This window comes from Lepidothrix coronata, unplaced genomic scaffold, assembly GCF_001604755.1.
Source record: "Lepidothrix coronata isolate B3197 unplaced genomic scaffold, Lepidothrix_coronata-1.0 Scaffold53, whole genome shotgun sequence".
NCBI lineage: Eukaryota > Metazoa > Chordata > Aves > Passeriformes > Pipridae > Lepidothrix > Lepidothrix coronata.
The window spans coordinates 2,087,770-2,110,440 of record NW_016690233.1 but is presented as its reverse complement, the minus strand read 5'-3'; the positions used below and the strand labels follow the sequence as shown (position 1 = coordinate 2,110,440).

Sequence of the window (22,671 nt, the reverse complement as noted above, 5' to 3'; positions counted from 1 at the left end):
CTGCAATATACGGTTCTTTCTGCGCTGCCTTTTCTCCTCGAGAGTGATCCTGCGTGTGTTCTCAAAGGAGACAGCAGCATTATAGATGGTTCCAGGGAATAGTAATAGTAAATAAATGGTTAATTTTAAAATGTACTCTTTTTTAACTCCAAGGATAAAATTGAATTTTGTGATGTGCACAAGTAGTGGTCATAACTGGTATTTGGAAATTATTTAAAATATACAATGTCCAAATGGCTATTCTTCTTTATAGTTAATTATACGTTATTTCTTTTGTAGATTTCTCTCCCGGGTCTTTATCAGATACTCTGCTTTGAAGATGAAAGTCTGTGGCACACTTTTTCTCAGAGTTCTGTATGTGAACAAGACTTTCCATCTACTGTTTTAAAAAGAATTTCCTTATTTCAGCAGGTAATCTTTTCATTTATTATATTAATTATAAGTTCAGCATTAAAAGCAAATTTTACATCCAGGCCTGCTTGAATTATAAGCAGAGACAGTATCTACACTGTTTTTTTAGTCTAAGGATTATGTATTTTCTTTCACCATAAAGCATATTTAGTTCTCTGTTATCTGAGTCTTTTTTTTGTGTTGGTGTATTGCCTGCAACTGAGTATACCCTGTAAGGTTTAGTAATATTCAGAATTAATTTCAGTAATAGGTATTAAAATTCTTTCATGGTAGCTTTGTTACTGGTGGATGTGTCAGCTTGTTGAGTATCTTTAGTTTAGTTCATCATTTAATGTACAAACTCACACATCTGACTGAAAACCGCAGAACACAGCAGCAGCCTCTTCTTTTTTAGAATAGTAGTCATGAAATATGACTGTTCTTGAAAGCCTGATGAAAAAGAACTCACCAAGAATATTGGGGGAGAAAATCCCTTTCTCTACCTGAGGGTCCTTCTCCACTGGAAGGGGAAAATGTAATCCCTTTTGTGTTTATGGAAGAAGGCATGTCATTACTTACTTTCAAATGATGCTGTGATTTTTCATTTGAAGTCACTCCACATAAAAAAACCAAAGGCCCATTCCAAAGAAAGGATGAGGTAGTTTCATGTAGTTTCATGCTGATTGGCTCTTAGCAGCTCTCTATTTGGAGTTTTTGATGGAGGAGGTAACTTTCTAAAATAACATGCATGGAATTAAGGAACAAACCATTTTGGAAAGGAATTTTTCTGAGTCATATTTGATTCTATGAAATGAAGAAGAGCACTTCTTATATGTGCAATGTATTGTCAGAAAAATTCTGCATTTATAGGAAAGTAAATCTGGAATGATCAGTATGTCTAGTTCCTTGTACAGAAAGTATTAAGAATATTTCTCTTTATGAAATGTAATGAAACTACGTGGTGAGATTGATGCACCACTCGTAAATTAATTTGCACTGAAATCAGAAACATTAGTATTTCAGTTAGGACATTACTGCCTGTACACGTGCGCAGAATTTAGATTACTAGTATAAAGCTAAGTTTGCTTTCTAGCTACCCACATAGCTACCTTTTTTATAAAACATTGTAGGAAAGATTGTAGCTTACAAATAGACATTAGGTATAGATCTATTCTCTGATTCTATTAATAGAAAAGCTACTTACAAAAGAAAAATTACAGTAGGTTATCTTGGAAAGGAATGATCAGATAGCTTTATATATTCAGGGAAAATAACTTTGTTCTTAAGAAAAGTTTAAAGAATTCAACCATCTTAGAGGAGTCTTGCATTTTAAATTGTCACTATATACTTTTATAGACTCATCTCCCCCGAATATATTTTATTTTAAGGTACTTGTGGTCCAGGCTGTCCGACCAGACAGGCTACAGAGTGCCATGGCTCTTTTTGCGTGTAAAACCCTAGGTAAGTTAATTTTTCACCAGATTATTTCTGCATAACAATTAAGTATCTTTTTTTGTCCTACATTTTGCTTTTATTTTATAGTTGTTATGGAATCCCTAAGTTTCAGGATTTGAAAATATGCTGTAAATGGACCTGCTGGTTTTGTTCTTTTAAAGTATTGTTAAAAAGTGCTTTTGAAATTGTTCGGTTTATGCTGCATAGTGATTGAAAATGCTGTAGAAGATCTGTCAGATTCTTTTAATGAATTCTTGAACACTGGAATTAATTAAGAAAAGAAGATAACTGGTTTTCTTAAAGTTTTACACTGCAGCACTTTCCTTAAGACACAAATTTTCCAAAAAATATTACTCCATTTAATGTCATTAGATTTGAGATTTTGTAGATTGAGTCTCAAAAGATTATTTAATAATTTCAGTAATTTTTGTCAGTCTCTTGGTGTGTAATACTTTTTACTGTCTGTTTAAAAATATACATGATTTAGAGTGATTCAATACTATGGTTGTCTATTTGTTCTAGTTAGTCTATTTCCCTTATGAAGTCTATTGTATCCACAGTTTGAAACCTGTATGCCAAATAATCTTAATATTGCAGTATAGCACACCAAAGCCTTCCCTCAGTTTTTAGCAGTTAATGGGTATATGGAAGATGAATTATGAGTGTCTCATCAAGGTGGACACCTTAAGTTTTAAAAGTCACTTTATTTTACTCCTTTACGCTCTCTATCTGTGGGCATTATTTGTTGGTCAAAATTGACTCCATATCTGCAACCAAGACCGTTATTTTCGGGATTAAGGTATAGCTTCTCTGTCAAACATTATTAGTAGATAGAGAGGATACTTTGTTGATGGCGGGTATAAAAGGCCCATGCTGACAATGTCCCTGCCTGTTGGAATCAAATGACAAATGTGATCCGCAGTGCCACGTGGCTCAAAGCCCAGCAGAGACCTGAATGCAGAGTGAGTTTGCCTGCTTACTGTCTTCCAAATCTTAATAAATTACATAAATTGGAGGAATGCTGCACGAGGGGATGGTTTTAGGTGAATGAAGCTGCAGCCTCACCAAGGAAGGCAGAATACCATTATCTTCATTTGGAGTTTCAAAACAAGCAAATCATCCACAAATCATCCACAGATTTTTCATGCATATCAGTGAGGTTTTATTTTGAGATCATGTCATAAATCATGACTAGCACTTTCTAACTGATAAAAGATGTCACACTTGTATGAATATTTTTTCATAGTTTTTCTGCTGGGTCTTTTTCAGGATGCTTACCCTGAAACTACTTAAACTTTCCTTTAGTTTGAAAAGGAACCGTTAAGTTTCCAATCTACTTTGGCTGCTTTCCTGTAAGAAAAATGAGTTCCAAAAGAGCTCTAATAGCCTACAAGAAAGCCTTTCACTTCTGTTTTATCCAGATATGGGGGTTTTTGCTTCATCTTTTACATATATTTTTAAATTTATGGATGAAGAGGGATTAAAATAATTTCTTTTGAAGATAAGGTTCATAAGAACTTTCTAGGAACGTATTTTGTGGACACTCAAAGCATACTTATTTCTTTATCTTACATGCTATACTGAAATGCACCGTATTAACTGGAGCCTCGCTCCTATGAATTGAGAGTTGAGGTTGTTCAGCCTGGGAAGAGAAGGCTCTAGAGAGACCTTAAAGCAACCTTTCAGTATCTAAAGGTGGCCCACAAGAGAGCTGGTGAAGGACTTATTACAAGGGCATGTAGTGATAGGACAAGGGCTATGGCTTTAAACTGAAAGAGAGTAGGCTTGGATTAGATATCTGGAAGAAATTCTTTACTGTGAGAGTGGTGAGACTCTGGAATAGATTGCCCAGTGAAATTGTAGATGCCCCATCCCTGGAAGTGTTCAAGACCAGGCTGGGTGGGCTTTGAGCAAGCTAGTCTAGTTGAAGGTGCCCCTGGCTGTGGCGAGAACTAGAGGATCTTTAAGGTCCCAACCCAAATTAATCTATGATTCTGTGGTACAAATTATATACCATATTATATATTGTTCTACAGGGAACGTGTAATAGCTCAAGTCTGAAAGCAGACCATGCCCTCAAGGAAGTGTGTATGGCATCATTTAGTAGTTGTGGCATAGTTGTCACTGATTTGGGTTCTTCTGCCTTGCTTTATGTTGTGATTTCCCATTGCACCTAAAGCTTCATTACTTAAGGACCAGTCTAAAGATGCATGAAACTACATGGCTAACACAATTTATTATACGCATAGCTTTGGGCTCATGTATAAATACTTTGCTTTTACTAGGTCAACACTTTAACTATTTAAGTTGTATATTAAAACAAATAATAGACAGAAGTAATCATAGTACCAAGAACCATGTAAGTCTAATAATTAAGGCTGTTAGGACAATAAGGAGAGGTGTTGTACAGGCAGACATACACACTGCAATTAGTTTCAGCAAATAGCATAGCTTCTTATTCCACTCCTCTCTTTTTGTATGTTTCCTTGAAGACTACACTCTAAATAAAGACTGCAGTTTATGTTTGTCAAGCTGGAAATCCAGGCACCATGCTTGTTTATTTTTCTTATCAATATAGGATGTCTTATACCTGCATATTGTAAGGATTTTGTTCTCATTTTAAGACTGGTTTTCTGGTCTCCATGGAACAGAACTCTGACTGCCAGATGACCTCTAAACTGGTTGAAGCACTCCATCATGGAGAGTCACTTTATTTCCATAATAATTCTAATTCTAACTATAGGCATAAAGGAATTATCTCCATCACCTCTGAATATGAAACGTCTGTATAAAGAGACTATGGAAATTGAGCCCATCTTGATAATAATTTCTCCTGGTGCTGATCCTTCTCAAGAGTTGCAGGAACTTGCCAGTGTTGAAAGAAGTACTGAGTGCTACCATCAGGTCAGTCTTAGATAAGCATAATGATTAAAAAAATGCAATGTGTAAAATTTTACTGTAGTAATATCTGTTTTACCTTGTTTTTCAAGGAAGTTAATATGTAAAAACATAGTTTGGTGTCTATGTGTTTGTTCTTACCTGTCTTGACATTAACTTCTCATTCCATTTGCAAAATTTGTTGGAGAAGAGAGACACAATTTGTCATCCTCACAGAAGCAGAATCCACATGATAGGCATTCCTCCGACGTGGAGAAGGAAAAAATGAGGAGATAGATGGAAGAGAACAAAAGAGGCTGAGAATTGTTATACGTGCTACGTTATCTTTTTTTAGTGTGGAGTAATTGAAATATAAATGCACTAGGCCAGACTAGACTTCATAATTTCCTCTGCTTATAGGACTTGAATTTTTTTTTTCTCCAACTGAACAAGTAAATCAGATGTTCAGTGTTTGTGAATACTTCGGTATTTTGTGAAATTCTGTAAAATATTTTGAGAAATTTAACATCCTTGAAGGTTCCCAATAACCCACTGGACAAAACCCTCAACTTCTCGTCTGATCTTTCATAGCTAACCCTACTTTGAGCAGGAGATTGGACTAGACACCTTCCAGGATCCATTCCAATTCAAATTATTCTATGATAAAAGTAGTTTCCTAATATTCCCATTACACAGTAACAATATGCTTTATACCTTTCTATAAAAAATTGTTTCCTTTTGTCATTTGAAATATCTGGGGGGGGGGAAGTTGTTATCTAGACAATCACTGGTTAACATAGAAATGGAAAACGTCAAGTTTAATGTTGCTTTTAAATAGTCCTTGAAATTGTTCCTTTCCTAGAATATACACTGATGTAATATATTTTTCCCATCAAACTGTAAATATTAAGAACCTACTGCCAGCTTATCTAGCTGTGAACGTTGTGGAATGCATATTTCTTACTCTGCCACATGGATTTTTATGTTTATCTCTAAATATTCTTTACATGTTGGACTTTTAAAATGTAGCATGGTATGGTATTCAATTAAGGAGTGGTACTCAGAGCTAAATAATCTGAAAGGTGTCCTACTAATGAGAATATTGTGGGGTTTTCCTGCACTTTCTCATGTAATTTAAATAGAACATAAAAGATCAGATTTTTCTTCTCTCTTGAATTACTTCTTATATAGGATGAAGAACAGAGTGCTAAGTTTGTCTGCTACCTTATCTTCTTTTGGCTATTTTAAATTATTTCAAGATATATTAAGTTTTATTTAGGTAGAGGATAATAATGCTGAGACAAGACTTTTCAGATTGGCTAAGACCACTTTATTTTCAACTTGTTTGGTTCAGGGTTTTTGTTATGTATAGCTTCTAAATAGATTCTAAGGTAGAACTAATATGGTGCTATAAAACATGAAGAAAGGACTGTATGTTAAACTATTCATATTTCCCAGTTGGAAAGAGACCAGCCTTAGTTTTTCACTCATCTTAATATAACTGAGTGTTTCTCTTCAAAGGAAATACTCCTAACTTCCAGTCAGAAGAAACTTTGTTCTCATTTATCTCTTGTTTTTATTGTATCAGCAGTTCTGCAGTAGTACAGTTTAGTCACTGATATTTAAATTACTTTTTGACTTCCCAGGGAATACCATTACTGTCACCAAAGGATGTATGTTTTTTGCCATAAAAAGACTAGGTAATGGTTTTTTTAACAAACTCTGATTAGAGAAATTGTGAAGGAAAACTGTTTTCCCTAATCTTTTCCCTACTTTAGTAGCCTATCACGTTAGAGAAAATTCTAGTTATCTTTAGCACTCCTTTTTTACATATGCACCCTAAATTGAAAGCATGATTTTGTATTTAGCTGTTAAATGAGGTATGATAAGTTCTTGATGCAACTGTGTCTGTCATTTCAGATTGCAATGGGCCAGGGCCAAGCTGACCTGGCTATTCAAACTCTGAAAGAATGTGCACGCAATGGAGAATGGCTCTGTTTAAAAAACCTGCATCTCGTTACATCTTGGCTTCCTGTGTTGGAAAAGGTGAGGGCAAATAGAGAAGAAGATATTGGAAACCAGACAAAATTAGTATGCAAAATTTCTGAAACATTTTAGACATTTCCATGGTGATGTTTAAAATTCCAGTTTAAAAATACACCTTTACAGTTTTCTCAGTCATGAATAAGGTAAACTGCTGCAGATCTAACCAGCTCCTTTTTTTGTGTGAACATTTTCATACGGTGTACAGTATTTCTACCATGATGATTAGGAAAATGTTCCAGTTAGGACTTCTAGTACTTTGAGATACTGCCCATGTTTGCTGAACTATGAATCTATCTATGCTTGAATTTAATTTCTTTTTCCCTTAGTTCTAGGACTTAATTTTTAGCAGTTCTTGTTTTTGTGAAGTATAGCTTGTGCCTGAGTTACTAAGAGGTTTTTGCTAATTTGAGATTAAAATGTCTATCTAATATTTTCTAAAAACACACTCTTCGTTATAGCATGTTAGATCATTAACTTGCTGACCAGAAGTGATTTTATATGACACGCTTTTCATGTATATCACTGTGAAATCCTCAAAAGAAATTAACCCAGAAGAAGATTAGGGAATTCCTATCGACAGTAACTACAGTCTTAATTTTCCAGTTTTCTGTGATTTTTTTGTTATTTGTACTCCATGGATGTGATCTTGGAGTCTATCATCTGTCTCTCAGTGTGGCACACATGTACCTTTAGCATTCCAATAATCCATTTTGAAAAAATGCAGAGGCAAAGCAAAATAACACTGATGTATGTCATCTAATCTGAACAAACTAGTGAACAGTAAGGAAGCGTTTGCAAGCCTTTACTGATTATAAAATTTCAGATCTTACAAGTATTAAAATATGGATATGTGTCAAGAGGTTCTTATTCTTTCCAAAAGAATGTAATACTGAATGTGTTAAACTTTCTGCTGAGCTTAATATAGACTGAGATTTGCTGATGGTTGACTCTGCACATTCCCTTGTCTATTTTGCATATCATTAACAAGTGTGAGGCTATGTAATTCCTATGTTTGAACATCATCTTAAGGGACTTCTGCATATTTATAATTCAGTTCCATCCAGGTACATAAATTTAGTTCTCACAATCTTTCAATTTAAGAAGATGAAATATATCTTCTGGTCAATGTGAACTTTATCAATAAGAAAATGATACCTTCACAGTTTACAGCTTCCCCCCATTAGCTGTCTTGTAGCCAAGCACAGAGTATCAGAGGATGCATACTGCAGATAATGATGCTTGAGCTAGCGTGCGAATTCTCTTGTTTTCTTTTCCTAAAACTCCTGCTTCCAAGGCTGTGGATCATTATCAAATCTTGGTTTGGTTCCCATAACATCCTCATAGACAAGCTGATGAAATATGGACCTCAGTGTACCACAGTGAGGTAGATTGAAAACTGGCCTAGTTGTGTTACTTGAAAGGTTGTTGTCAACATCAAAAAATCCAGTCAGAGGCCAGTCATCAGTGTTGTGCTCTAGGCATTGGTACTGTGGCCAACATGGTTTAACATCTTAATTAATGATATGAGTAATGGGACAAAGGGTATCCTCAGCAAGTAGAGATGATAAAGATTTGGAGGAAATTATTGATGTAACAGATGAGTGTGCTTTCATCCAAAAGGACCTTAATAAACTGGAGAAGTAGACTGAGGAGATACCTCATGAAGTTCAGCAAAGGCAAATGCTAAGTGCTTCCTGTGAGGAACAGCTCCGGCCACCCAGACAATCTGGGGACTAACTGACTGAAAAGCAGTTTGGCAGAAAAGACCTGGGAGTCCTAGTGGGTAAGAAGGTGACATGAGCCAGCAAAGTGACCTTGCAGCAAAGAAGGTGACTGGCCTCCTGGGCTGTTATAGACAGAGCGTTGCCAGCAGGTCGAGGGAAGTGATCCTTCCCCTTTACTCGACACTGGTGAGATACATCTGGAGTTCTGTGTCTAGTGCTCAGCTACCCAGTACAAGAGAGACATGGGCATACTGAAGCCACTTCAGTACAGGGTTAGGGTGATAAAGGAGCTGGAGCATGTATCATACAAGTGGAAACTGGGAGAACTGGGACTGTTCAGCCTGGGAAAGAGAAGCCTCAGGGGAATCTTAGTTATTTAGTGTGTATTGGCTGATTGGAAAGAGTAAAGGAGACAGACCCAGACTCTTCTCAGTGGTGTCCCATTACAAGATGAGAGGCTATGGACACAAACTAAAATACAAGAAATGCCATTTAAATAAATGATAAAACTTATTTTAATGTGAAGATGGTCAAACACAAACAGGTTGCCCAGAGAGTCTGCAGAGTCTTCATCCTTGGAGATACTGAAAACCTGACTGCATACAGGTCTGGACAACTTGTTGAATCTGGCTCTGCTTTGAGCAGGGAGTTGGACTAGGCAGGCTCCAGCAGTTCCCTCCAAGCACCATGATTCCATGACTCTAGGTACTAATTATAGTTGACATTTTGCAAAATATCTGGACAAGTAATGACTTTTCAGAATTTTTTTCTTTACTAAAAACACCAAAACCAAAATGATAATGATTATGCTTTAGAGATTATGAGAATGAATGGATTGTGAGAAAATCTGTTGAGTTTTTTGACCTATGTTTCTCCCAACACATGTACACAAAACTGTTGACATAGTTCTGACGTCAATTGTCAGACAACTTTGATGTCTTCAATGGAAAATATGTCTGTTTCAGCGGCACCTAACGCACCAGCAGTGTGTGTCCATATTCAATAATTGCATATTTTTGTGAAACCTTTATATTTGAAATAACTTTTGACAATATTTCTCTTAGAACTCATTTTTCCTAATCTCAGTTTTTTCCATGAATCATGATAACATGAAGGGTTCATACAACAAACACTTGAAGAGAAAAAAATTAATTTAGCTATACAGTTGTTGAAAGTCATTGAGATTTGTTGATATGCAACCCACATTGCAAACCTTCATCTTTTGAGATGCAGCCTTCTGGTGTTTTTGTACCTAAAAGAAGTAAAGAACTGTGATGTATTTTTATGCCCCCAATTTAGTATCCGGGGGAAAGGTGCAAATATTTTGACACAGCTAGGATGAACTTCAAGTCTGAGCACAGCGATGACATAGAATGTGTGGAGACAACACATCTTGAACTATAGTCTTTTGAATAACCTTATATGTAAAAGCAACTGTAGATTTTTTTAGATAAGCCTAACTTTCTAATCCAGGGTATTATAATTTTGTAAATACTGTTCTATATATTAAAAAAAACACCTCAAAACCTTTTTCAATATATATCATCTTTTTAATAGGAACTGAATACATTACAACCTCAACCAAACTTTCGTCTGTGGCTTACTACCGAAGTTCATCCAAAATTTACTCCGATTTTGCTTCAGTCAAGTCTGAAAATAACTTATGAAGTAAGATTTGTTTGGAAAGTTTTTATTTGATTTTTGCATGAAACTAATCTAGATGTATAGTAAACTATATGTTTAAATAGAATAAGTGACTTTACCTTATATTTCAAAAAATGCTATGAATTTACCTTGGGAGATGAATTTTTTCCTAGATACTTTTTCCAGTTGAAAGTTTGATCTGAAAATAAGTTTAAATAGGGAAACTAGTTGTTCTGTCTTATGCTCCAAATTCTTTTGTGCATTTAATCAGTGTTTCTTAAAAGCAAAAACCTACACAGATGATATTACATGGATGACAAACAAGGAATTTCTCCTTCTTGATGAACATCCTCATCTGAAGATCACAGAATCCCACTTTCTTATTTTCCTTTTTGGCCCCATAGCTTTATATTCACTGGACCCTTTCAACAAAAATGGGTTTCTTCCTGTACAGCAGAACATACAGTTAAAGGCCTTTACTCAAAATTGAGACCTTTGCTTCAGTTTAAGGAATAACTGGGACTGTGTTCCTCCAAATGATTGGAAAGTAGTCTAATCATGAATGCACTGAAGCAGTAGTGTCCATTATGGAAATCATTGATAGGAGTGCTACTAAATCTTCCATTCATTATGGGGTGTGGAGATTTTGCCTACAGCTAAACTGAGAAACTCTGACCTTTAGAGTCCAATGTTGCCGACTTTCAACAATCCAAAACTATTATACTTTTATATTGACTGCAGGTATTTTTAAGTTTCTGGAGTACCTTCTTGCTTATATTGAGCCCTTCAGTGGTACAGAAATTGCAAGACTGTGTAGGATCATCACATTTCTTTTCATCTAACTTCCGGAAGTTACTCATCCCACTGTCTTTGGAATAATTGGAACTTTGCACAAATGCAATATTCTCAATCCTTTTGTTTTCTTTTCATTTTTAGTAAATATTTTGTTATCATGAAAGGACAATGATAGACAATGACTTGGTGAATGATATTTGATTATTATGTGGTTGTAGTATGTCCCTTAACTGTTACCGATCAAGATGCAGATATGAAAAGAAAAAGTCAATTTACTACAGTATTTTGCAATTATTTTTCAGAAGTGTGCATAAGCAGCATATGGAACTATGTTAATCTTATGGAAACATTAAAAACCATTTTTCAAAAGAAAGAACAAAGAACATTCTTAGAAATACGAAAGTGTAATTTAAATCTCTTTAAAATTTATGTTTGCCTACACACTTGGAAATAATTTGAAAATGGCTGAGTATCCAGTAGTTTCTACTTTTAAGCACTGTAATTTCTGTTATTATATACACTTTAAATGCAGTTATTTCCAGTGATTGTGAACGTTACCTACCACTTAATCAGAGAACCAGCATTTTATCATTCATCTATACCATATCTGTATGCTAGTTAACAGAGTGAGGTGATGGCAGAAGGCAATTTGACACTCATCACAGAATTAATTGGTAGCTGAACTTTAAAATCAGAAGAAAAGTGGTATTTTTGAAAACAGCTGAATTTAATTTATGCTTACATATTTTGATAGAGTGTTATTCTTTCGCTAAGTTCTTTTAGTGTGGTACAGTCCTGTCAGTTGGTCCGGGTTACAATTTCCTTCAGTATGCTGACGTTATTTTCCGTATAGAATCATTCTATTATTAGGCCATTTATTACAAACAAATATTTTTCTTGTTAAATTTTATTCTATTAAACACTGTTTGTCATTTCTTTAAGTTACAAATTTTAGGTTAGAATTTAAGAAAATAGCACATAAAAATACCAGGTTTTCTGTAGAACAATGTCTTTCCTTCTGATGCAGGCGCCTCCAGGCCTCAAAAAGAACCTCTTGCGAACGTATGAATCTTGGACACCAGAGCAAATTAATAAAAAGGGAAATTTGTCTCGAGCACAGTCTCTCTTTTGTTTAGCATGGTTTCACGCTGTATGTCAAGAAAGAAGAAACTTTATCCCTCAGGTAATATTTTATTTGCCACCTTTTTAAAAATGTACCCCACTTATTAGCTTCTGTACTTGGAAGTATTTTTCCTGTTGGGTCATGTTCAGAAATGAGAAAAATTTGGACACTTCTGGTGCCTACCTTCATTGTCTCTGAATTCATTGCAAAATACGATCTTGGTAACTTCAATTCCTGTCTGTCTGAAAATTGTTCCTTCCTGCATGGGGTTGTTTTATGATTTGTGTACTAACTGATAGTGATGAAGAAATGAAGTCACATGGAAAAGATTCTGTGAATCCTGTTTGCTTGGGACAGGAAAAAGTATTATGGAAACACACAATTGAATGGGAGATGAGAAAAGAGACACTTTGGTAGGAAGGAGGAGGTGACATTATCTACTCTTGCTATACACAAACCCTTCTCAGGGAGAAGGAAGAACAAGGGAAGGTATTAATTTCTTGTGAGGATTATAATGGTTTTCAGAGACTGTGATTTTTTTCCTTAGACAAATTATTGTTTAAAGTAAACATTTCTTTATGGCTGCAGATGCTTAAATTAAACAGACAAAAACCCCTAAACCAGCAAACTGCTGTATGTTTTGTTTATTTTATTCTATTTAGACTAGGGATGAAATTACCCTGTCATCTGAAGGGTACCCTGTCTGGCATAGCCTGGAACATTAGAGTTTTTTGCTGCTTTTGACTTTGTGATTTGTAAGGTTGTTTGCCTGTTGCAGTAGAAGGCTTTTGAATATGGTGTTAAAGAGTACAGTAGGTGAAAATATTTAAAGTACTAAACTGACACATGAATTTTCCTTTGTCTTTGTTCAAATTCATGTTCATTTAGCACCAGTTTTTCAAGTAACACAAGATAGGATTACTGCTTTCTCTTTAATTCTTCTGTAATTGTGTTTGTCTCATGTGCAAACAGTGATAGTTTTTCTAACATTAATGGACTGCAGTTAATCTCAGGTAGAAGCTTTTGTATTTTGTAATGAATTTTGAGTTGTTTTGGGATCTGTAAAAAAACCCCAACATGAACACTGTTGAGCATCTTTCCAGTATATGACCTTCTGGGTGACTGGCTGATAGTTATTTGAGATCTGTGGAGCAACCACAATCTTGACCTGAGACTGTATCCATCTCACTGAACCTGTGCAAAGTTGTCTGACATGTTTGTGCACTTCACGTCATGAGTCATATGGACATGTTGCTATGATATGATCCATATGCAAAGGTAGAGCCATAAGAAGATACAGCAACAGGACATACCTTTGAGATCTGCATTTCCTAAATTCTGTATCATATATCAATATGTATTTGTACTTATCCATTTATAATGAAAACTTTTTATGACAATTACATACACACTACACATTACTGGTACATAAAGAGTAGTGCCACCAAGAACAGAAAGGAGGTACAAACTGGAAATGATTAAAATATGCATATGACAGTCAGCATTTTCACTGTAATAGTAGCAGTAATTGCTTTTCTCATAATTTTTTTAGTCAGAAATGAAGTGACGTGAATTAAGGAGTAAGACGATGAATGTATACTAAAGACTCTGTTTGAAGAATCAGTTCTATTTATGAAAATCCTTTCTATATCCTGAAATACTGAAAGACCCTCAGAAATAAAATCATAATTCAATGAATGATCTAGTCACAGATGTCAGCAACTTTTAGTTGAAGTAAATAAAGTTAAGAAATAAAATAAACTTAAGTTTACATTCTTCATACTCGATGGATTCTGGTTTGTGTAAGTATGTAAAACTAAATGCAGTGGTAGAGCTAATGTTTAAAACTGAATGTTTCAAAAATTGCACCTTAGAGGGCACAGGTTCTTTCCTTTTCATTCAGTATTTAGTATATACAGCATTCAGTAATCACATAATACTGGTATTTTACTTCATGATCATCATTGTGTGACTAATTAAATTCTTTGGGTTTCTTTTAATGATAGGGTTGGACCAAGTTTTATGAATTTTCTTTATCTGATCTCCGTGCTGGTTTTGACATTATTGACACACTTTTTGAGGGTAAGTCATGTCTTAAAGGAAGTCCCATTAGTAGGGATGTTGCATGGAGAGTTTTATCTTTTTACAATGTTCAGGTAAGAGTGGAGATGCTGCAGAGCTCATCAAAAGTGAGCAAAGCTAGAAACAACACAAATCCGTTTCTCGGTAAACCAATAATTTCTTGGTGCCCAAGAAGTATTCTGCTCAGCTTCTTGAGTGCAGAGGAACAAATAGGAAATACAGGGCTGCCTGTAAGATGGAATCTTGCGTCTCCATTCCTTCCCAGTATGAACTCCCTGTATATTGAATAAATGAATTGAATATGAATGAATTCTTCATATTGAAACTCAATATTAGATGGAGCCCACTTTATTGTTCTATTAAGTAGTGTAGGAATTTCTTAATATTAGTTATTTTAGGTTAAGGTAATTTTTTTTTGAAATCTTTGCATTTTGTTAATTTCAAGTAAAGGTAGGAACTGATATTTAGAGCTAATTTATGATCATTGACTTAAATGGGATTTATGGATTATTAGTACTTCAGAAATTAGAGCTCAGTTACACAGACTTGAAACATAAAGTGGTGTAAAGAGATTGAATCATTAACTAATCAATAATCATTAATCTAATCATCATTATTGCTTTTCTTATGAAAGAATGATTGAAGTGTTAGGAAACAACAGTTACCACCAATAAACCCCCTCTTCAAGTAATTGCCACTTCCTTTTTTCAAGGGACTTTAATAAGTACCTTTCTAATCAAGCTTTTACCTGCGTATGAAAGCAATAGGATATAAGTAGATCATTGTGCCATGTAGTTATTTTGGACAACTGTGACAGAATGAAGGAAAAATAAGATATTTTGAACTTGTGGGTTATAGCTAAGCCAGAATAATCTATTGCAACATCAATCTGGCTAGGAAATTACTAGTAACATGCTTAACTTTATGTGTTATGTTGTTTGATTTCTAATGATTTGCAAAGTATCTAGCCTGGACCTTTTTGTGTTTAAAAGATGACATTTTGAGTAATCTTACCTATTTTGAGCATGGTCTGCTTTTGATTTAATCAGTTAGTTTATTTTATGAGATCAGATGGTACCATCATACAAAATGGTGTATAAATTTTTATTTATGACAAAGGAGCACGTAATTAGTTTTAATAGCATAATTTCTGAAATGCATGTAACTAATGAATATAACCAATTGGTTCAAAAAGCACTTCAAGACTTAAGTTATATTTCTAATAATTCATTTTGAAATACAGTAAGTGTTCATTTTATCAATGGCGGATATTTACAAACTCATCCAACTTTCTGCAACTTTTACTATTTAATAATATAGAAGAAAAATAATTTGAAATTAATTATTTGATGCGTTCATGTCTCTTTTATTTTGCTAAAGAACTGCAGTGACAAGAAGAAATGCTTATAATCCGATGCTATCCAGTGTTATAAAACTAATATTAATTAATTAATTAATTGATAGGTTTCAAAGATTTCCAGTGGGAATTTGTTCATGGCTTGTTTGAAAATGCAATCTATGGAGGCCGTGTAGATAATTACTTCGATATGAGGGTTCTTCGGTCCTACTTGAAGCAACTTTTCAATTCACAAGTCATTGGCAGTTTAAATGTTAGAGGCAAGAAGATGACTAGTTTCCCATGTTCGATCTCTCTACCGAATTCCTGCAGTATTTTGGTAGGTATCCATCTTCTCTCACCTAGGAAATAATTTATTTTCAGGAATTATTCTTGAAATACTTCCACAAAGTAAACCAAAGTTACAATCCAAAGGATACCTCTATTTCTTCAGGACTTCTTTTGTGTGGAGCACTAATCCTTAAGTGCTCATTCACTGTTCTTTTTTATGGTACGTGATTGGACCGTGGTGCAGAGCAGCATAGCTATGAAGAACTGAGTATAAAAGAAATTGGGTCAATTTATGAAAAAGGATATAATTACATTTTTATTTAATTAGTATATTAACAGTAGTTTTGTAAAGACTGCCAAACATTCCTACAACTTCTGGATGAAATAGGAAAATCTAAATATATCTTCATATTTCCAAAATATATCAATATTCTGACATAATCTGCTGACATGCCGTGGAGGGCGTATGACATTTTGTTTGGTGATAAATATGGATTCTGATTCTTCTTTAATATTTCTTTAGCATAAATGAGAGGGAATTCCTCAGTCTAAAGAACTGAACTCTCCCTATGCTTTCATATACTATTATTGTTACTACTATGATTAAGATTCATTTGCATTTTAATTTAGGACTCAATCATAGACCTCTAATATGAGTTGATGTAAACAGAATTATCCCAGTTAAAGTAAATTGCTGTCATTGACATTCTCTACCTGGCTTCTGACTGTTTTGGTTTGGGGCTTGGTTTTTGTTTTTTTTTTTTTATGTTGGTTTTGTTTTTTGGTTTTTTTTACTCTAATATGACCGATATTTTTTATTTTCTATAGATATGCTGAGTTAATATCATAAACAGGGAAGGAATAAACACACCAAGCTAGTCTCTCTTCTTGTAGATAATATGGTCAAGTAGATGAATCTTTTTTCTACCTTACATTGCATTTAACATCTTGATTTCTTATATGATTATTTATGTAAGAATTTATAGTTCTGTATCTTCAGTACTTTTCTGCAAGCAGTTTTGATTAGTAGAACATAACTAAAAAAAAAAAAGCTAAGTTTGTTTCCTTAAATTATTTGCAATGATATATCTTACTAAATTAGTGTTCCCTCAGTGTTTGGTGTAGAGGTCTGCTCCTGTTGTTACTTCTGAAGTGAGATTCCATGTTAAAGTGTGTCTATCTAGCACATGCTCCTGCAAGCAAAGACAGAATGCACATGACACAATGCAAGAGGATGCAGCCAGACTTTCAAATAGTAAATATTTTTGCCTTTAAATCACAATAAAAGAGATGTCCAGCACTATTAGTCTACCTTAGTCTGAAAAATCTCTTTCTGTTTTGTGCAAGAGGGCATCTCTAGTGACTCTTACATTATAATCACTATTGATGCTATTCTGCATCTCCATATTATGCAAGCCTATTTTAATGGAGATTATTTTACTTTCTTTGAATGATAATATCTTCATAGATTTAAATAGAAGTGAGTGCTCTTAATTTTATAAATATGAATTATACTTTTCTTAGAATTCCAGATGCGGATTTTTTTTTTTTATTTTGTCATTAATCTTACTTTTAAGTTTTCAACAGAAGTATTGTAACTACTTTTCAAGGACAGTCTTGGCATATTTTTCATTTCAGTTAATACCATCACTGTAATCAGAACTGCTTTTTGCTCTTTTAGAGTGGAAATGCTATATACAAGAAGATAGTTTTGATAAATAAAATGAAGAAATCTGTAAATAAGATTACCAACATATCTCGTGTCTTATATATTTATTTTAATCTTTGTGTTATGCAGTGCACCTAATGAAATTCTTTTCAGCATACAGTGTTAATTTTCATGAGCTGAATAAAAAGTTCCCCTAGTTATGTTTATTCTTTTCTTCTAATGCAGGATTATCGCAATATTATTGAAAGCCTTCCAGAAGATGATAAACCTGACTTTTTTGGCTTGCCAGCTAATATTGCTCGTTCATCACAGCGCATGATCAGTTCCCAGGTAAAATTAGCATTTTTCATTGGTCTCTAAATATTTTCTGCAGCTAGTATAAGCTCAAGAACCCAACCACCTGTTCATAAATGTGCTTCTGTAAGAAAGTTGGAGTAAATGGATGGGGGTTTTTTGACATATTGACATTTATCTGTAGAATATTTTAATATAGTAACAGTTAATCTTTAGTTACAAGAATATGAATCTAGAACTTAAATAAACAAATAGTTATTAAGAAAGTTTCCAGTAATACAATTCAGTTCACACTGAAGAGTGACACGATAGTTTTACACATTAAATAGGAGTAATATTTATGCTTTTTCTGAAAGAGAAATTCTGAAGAATTCTTTCAGTAGTCAAAAAATTCCATCTTTACAATTAGAAATATGATTTTCTTTAAAAAAGTTGTTCTCACTGGAGAATAGCTACTTAAGCATGTCATAAGGAAATTCTCAACATAATGAAAAGGAAGTTTGAGGGTGTTTGATGGTAATAATTTAAAAATTCACTAATTTTAAATATTTCCATTATTGATTTAACTGTAACATATGGCAGATGGCTATATCATAGTAAAGAGTTCTCAGCTGTCATTTAATTTCAATCTAGTCCAGATTGGAGTATATGTTTAGTACATGAGAATGCACTAATCTTAGTGCTGGAATAATAGGCAATGATTAAAGATTTTTCACCTCTTTGTTTTAGAGTTCTATGTAGAAACTGCATCTTGGGAGAGTGACATGGATCAACATTATCCTGGGTACTATTAAGGAAACAGCTGGGGCAGCTTTCCTTCTCACCCTTTGGGAAGCCCAAAAATACTGACTGTCCCTTATTCTTGTCATAATTTCCGTTTTGTCAGTCTAAGAAAGAAAAAGATGGAGTGATTTGAATTCCATATGTCTTTATCATCAATACAGTTTTTGATTCGTTGGACAAAGCTTTTCGTTGCTGGTATTGCATCACTTCTCTTAGGTGTCAATGCAGTTGCCTAAAGATTGGTGTCTCATATAATCTGGATATGCTCTAGTGTATTTAAGACATCTACGAGGAACTGCCAAATACAACACAGGATCCAAATGACTACATGTTCTACTGGGCCAGTGACTGGAATTCAGGACAAAATGGCACTAGAAGCCAGTGTTTAAACAACTTGATTCCCACTGCTTGTGCACTTAGATCCAGTAAAGCATGGATCTGGAGATCCTTAAATTCTTTGTTCTATATTTTTCTTTCATTGCTTCAGTGAAGTCTAGATGAGAGCACATGATTACTGTATTAGTGCAGTACCAGTCTTTTAATTTTTCATCAGCATAGTTTGTTTGACTGGTAATAAATTAGTTGTGTCAGATAACATGACATTTCATTGAATTGAGATTCTTACATCAGAGCTGTGAAGTGAACTGGTCTGTAATTCGTGGCTCTCTTTAATTTTCTGTACAGCCCTAGCATGCTGTCTTAAGTAAGGATAAGTTATAGGGGGGAAAATTAAATCATAGAATACCAGGTTGGAAGAGATCTCAAGGATCATCTGGTCCAACCTTTCCTGGCAAAATCAATTGGAATTTCCCTATAATTGGAATTTCCTATAATTTCAAGACTTAGAATAACATTTTTTTAAAAAAGTATCAAATTGTTTGCTCACACTCACCTAAAAAAGGGCTCCAAGCAGAAATTTCTTATTGGTATAAGACCTTTGATCTATTAAAAAAAATAAAATTACCTTTGAGTATTGCATTTGTTGACTATCAAATACAGTACTGGTAAATTTGTTTAAATATATTTGTTTACTTAAATTCATAGCTGTATTGTCAAACTATTTGGGGGTTTTTTAGGACATGAAACAATAAAGCTAAAATCAGTAGGATGAGGGTGCATACGGTAATAGGCTGAACTCAGGAATGTATCTCTTACAAAGCTAAAAATGCACTAAGATTCAACGTAGCTCTATTTGGTGTTGCCATAAAGTCATTTATAGAAACATCAATTTAAATGCTTTTGTTTCTGTCAGTTACACTGTACACTGCTGATTATTTTATTTATTTCAGCTATGCTTACTTGTTAAAAGCTGCAGCTGTTAAAAAATGCTAGTATTTGAAAATAAATCCATAGTTAACCTCCACAAAATCAGAACAGATTCAGAGTTCCTGTGTGAAGGGAAATAGGTAAGGAGCGTATGTACTTGCAAACTCACACTCTGGTGGTCTGTCACAGCATTGATTATAAACTATAAATTATGGATTATAATCTTCAAAATGTGAGACTGTTGTAGTTACAATCTTATGAGATGATTTTTTTGTCATGTGAGAGATTTTGTCATCCTTCCAATAATAGTTTGTGGTACTTACTTTAAGTCCTAGGCAATGTAAGTAACAGAAATGTGAGATTTCCTTTAAATTGTGCTTCTGCCTAACTGTGAATCCTACTCCCATTCCATTTCTGACAGTTTGGCAGCTGTCTTAGATCCACAGGTGATCCCATGGTTCACAATCTGAAATTGAATGATTGCTTTCTAACAGGAGTGTTTATCAGAAATCCATTACAAAGCTAAAGCAGAGAGAAGGTGAATGAGTAAGGTGGTGAGAAATGAATTGCTACCAGCTCAACAGCCATGTCTCTAGCACCAGAAAGGTGAAATGTAATACTGTGTCCACTACTTCACTGATTTTGTAGACTTTCTCTGAATATTATTTATTTTTCATGCCTAGGAGTGATAGTTTGTATTGCTGCAGCAACACACTTTACTATAGTAGAAATTTGCTGTAGCACAGCGCAGTATTTTGCAGTCATGCAGACATCTTTTCTGTAACCTACTGCATTGCTAATGTTCAGGTAAACCTAAAACAGCAATGAAAAGATAGGGACTTTTTTCAGAAATTTTTCAAATATTGATGAAATTCACACCTTCTTACAAGCAGAGAACTTCTCTAATTGAAGAGCTGAATATCGCTAGCAATTTTATTTTAATACTGCTAATTACTAATTGAATTGTGTAGAAATTATGTCTTACAGTGTTCTGTAGTGTAATTCAGAGAGTATTAATATTTAATCTGTACTGGTGAAAGCCATTTTGTTTTTAAGAAAATATTTCATGTAAAAAAACATGATCTTTTCAGAAACATGACTTATATTTTTTTCTGAAGTTTGTCCTTAGTTGTTCTATGTAGGTAGAGCTAAGTAAATTTTTAAAACCTGGATTTCTAGAGTTCACTGTGTCTCTTTGGTTCTACCTCACCTAATGTTACAACCAAGCTTTGACACAACATCTCTTAGATTGAGTATGGAGCTTTGCTTTATGTTTCCTGTGCAGTGAGAAGTCTCTTCTAAGTTAGATATCTCTCCAGTCACCTTCTTGCAAAACGGGCTTTTGGTGCCAGTGTACTTGTTTCTTATTCTTGGATCCATGGTTCTGTTCTTTTATGAATTCCTGTGAACCAACTTCATCCTTTATTATAATTTTAATAGAACCATACATAAGGTGTCTTCATCAAAATAAAATTTATCATACATGATAAATGGTATTTTTACAGACTGAAACAGACAGGCTTGCATACGTATTTTTACACCTTAGAAAAGCAATAAGAACTATCCTCTTCTGTGAAAGATTTACCATACCTAATACAACTGATATGACTTATTGCCAGTAACCACCCTAGGAAGATGAAATGAAAATGCAGAGCCACTGTTTTGTCTCCCTCCCTTCTTTGCACAGCAGACGTAGTCATTGCAGGCACTCTTTAGGTATTGTAACGTTTAAAGCCTTCTGTGTTGTGTGATTCTAACAAATCCTGCTGAATGGCTGTGCCTGCAAGTGACTGCTGTAAGTAGTAGCTATGTATGGTCAGTTGACTGGGTAATCTAAACATTCTCCAATAATATGGTAAATAATTTTGAGAAAAAAAGCCTTTCAGTAACTGACAAGTTATGCAAGATTCTTCAAATATGACTGCCAATGATAATGACTATGGCTAGCACTTAGTTTGCTTAATGCTAATTTCTATATAGAATATTGTGTTTAATAATATCAATAATATCTTGTCTTAGGAATTCAGCATTCTTTTACACATACAGATTCATAGTGCTTCACAGAGAGTATCATGAGACAGGTGAGTCTCAGTAAGGTTGAAGAATAGGTTGGTTTTGATATTTTTATAGATGAATGAGTACACTCTCTGACACAGGGGAAGAGGAGGAAGGAGGGGCAGAGATAACGTGTGATGAACTGACCAGAGCCCCTATTCCCTGTTCCCCTGCACCACTTGGGTTGGAGGACGTAGAGATTCTGGAGTGAAGTTGAGCCCAGGAAGAAATGAGAGATGGTGGGAAGGTGTTTTAAGATTTGTTTTTATTTCTCATTATCCTATGCTGATTTGATTAGCAATAAATTAAATTCATTTCCCCAGGTCAGGTCTGTTTTGCCCATGACAGTAACTGGTGAGTGATTTTTCCCTGTCTTAGCTCGATCCACAAGCCTTTCCTTACATTTTCTCTCCCCTATTCAGCTGAGAAGGGACGTGATAGAGCAGCTTTGATGGGCACCTGACAACCAGCCAAGATCAACCCAGTACATCCTCAAAGTGCTTAAGGACATCAAAAATGTAAAATAATCCTTTGAACCTCAGATTGTTGAAGAGTTCACAGATGGTAGCTTCTTACCAATTTTTCAATGAAATACTATGAAATTATTTAATTGTAGATTTTATGTACAGATTAAAAATGTTGAGCTCCGAGTACTTATAAGTTCAAATAAGTGTGTTCCAGTTCACTTCAACTGAAGTTGCTGGAAGTACTTCTCCTATATTTTGTTCTTTGAAATTTTATTTGCTTTTCAGCCATGCCAGTGATACTCTGCATCTTAGGCAATTCAGATTTTGCAACAAAATTACTGTTTTTAAGAACCTATTTCATACTAATTTTATTG

At 34.4% G+C, this 22,671-nt stretch overlaps 1 protein-coding gene across 1 annotated transcript in view; it reads left to right on the top strand.

Annotated features, from left to right (window-relative positions):
* DYNC2H1 (dynein cytoplasmic 2 heavy chain 1) overlaps positions 1-22,671 on the top strand; it is a 161,271-nt gene that overhangs the window by 83,777 nt on the left and 54,823 nt on the right. The window contains exons 73-81 of the mRNA XM_017815950.1: positions 280-411; positions 1,779-1,851; positions 4,589-4,749; positions 6,643-6,768; positions 10,050-10,160; positions 11,959-12,114; positions 14,061-14,136; positions 15,601-15,812; positions 17,658-17,762. Of these exons, the coding sequence (XP_017671439.1) occupies positions 280-411; positions 1,779-1,851; positions 4,589-4,749; positions 6,643-6,768; positions 10,050-10,160; positions 11,959-12,114; positions 14,061-14,136; positions 15,601-15,812; positions 17,658-17,762 (1,152 nt within the window). The remainder of the gene's footprint in view (positions 1-279; positions 412-1,778; positions 1,852-4,588; positions 4,750-6,642; positions 6,769-10,049; positions 10,161-11,958; positions 12,115-14,060; positions 14,137-15,600; positions 15,813-17,657; positions 17,763-22,671) is intronic.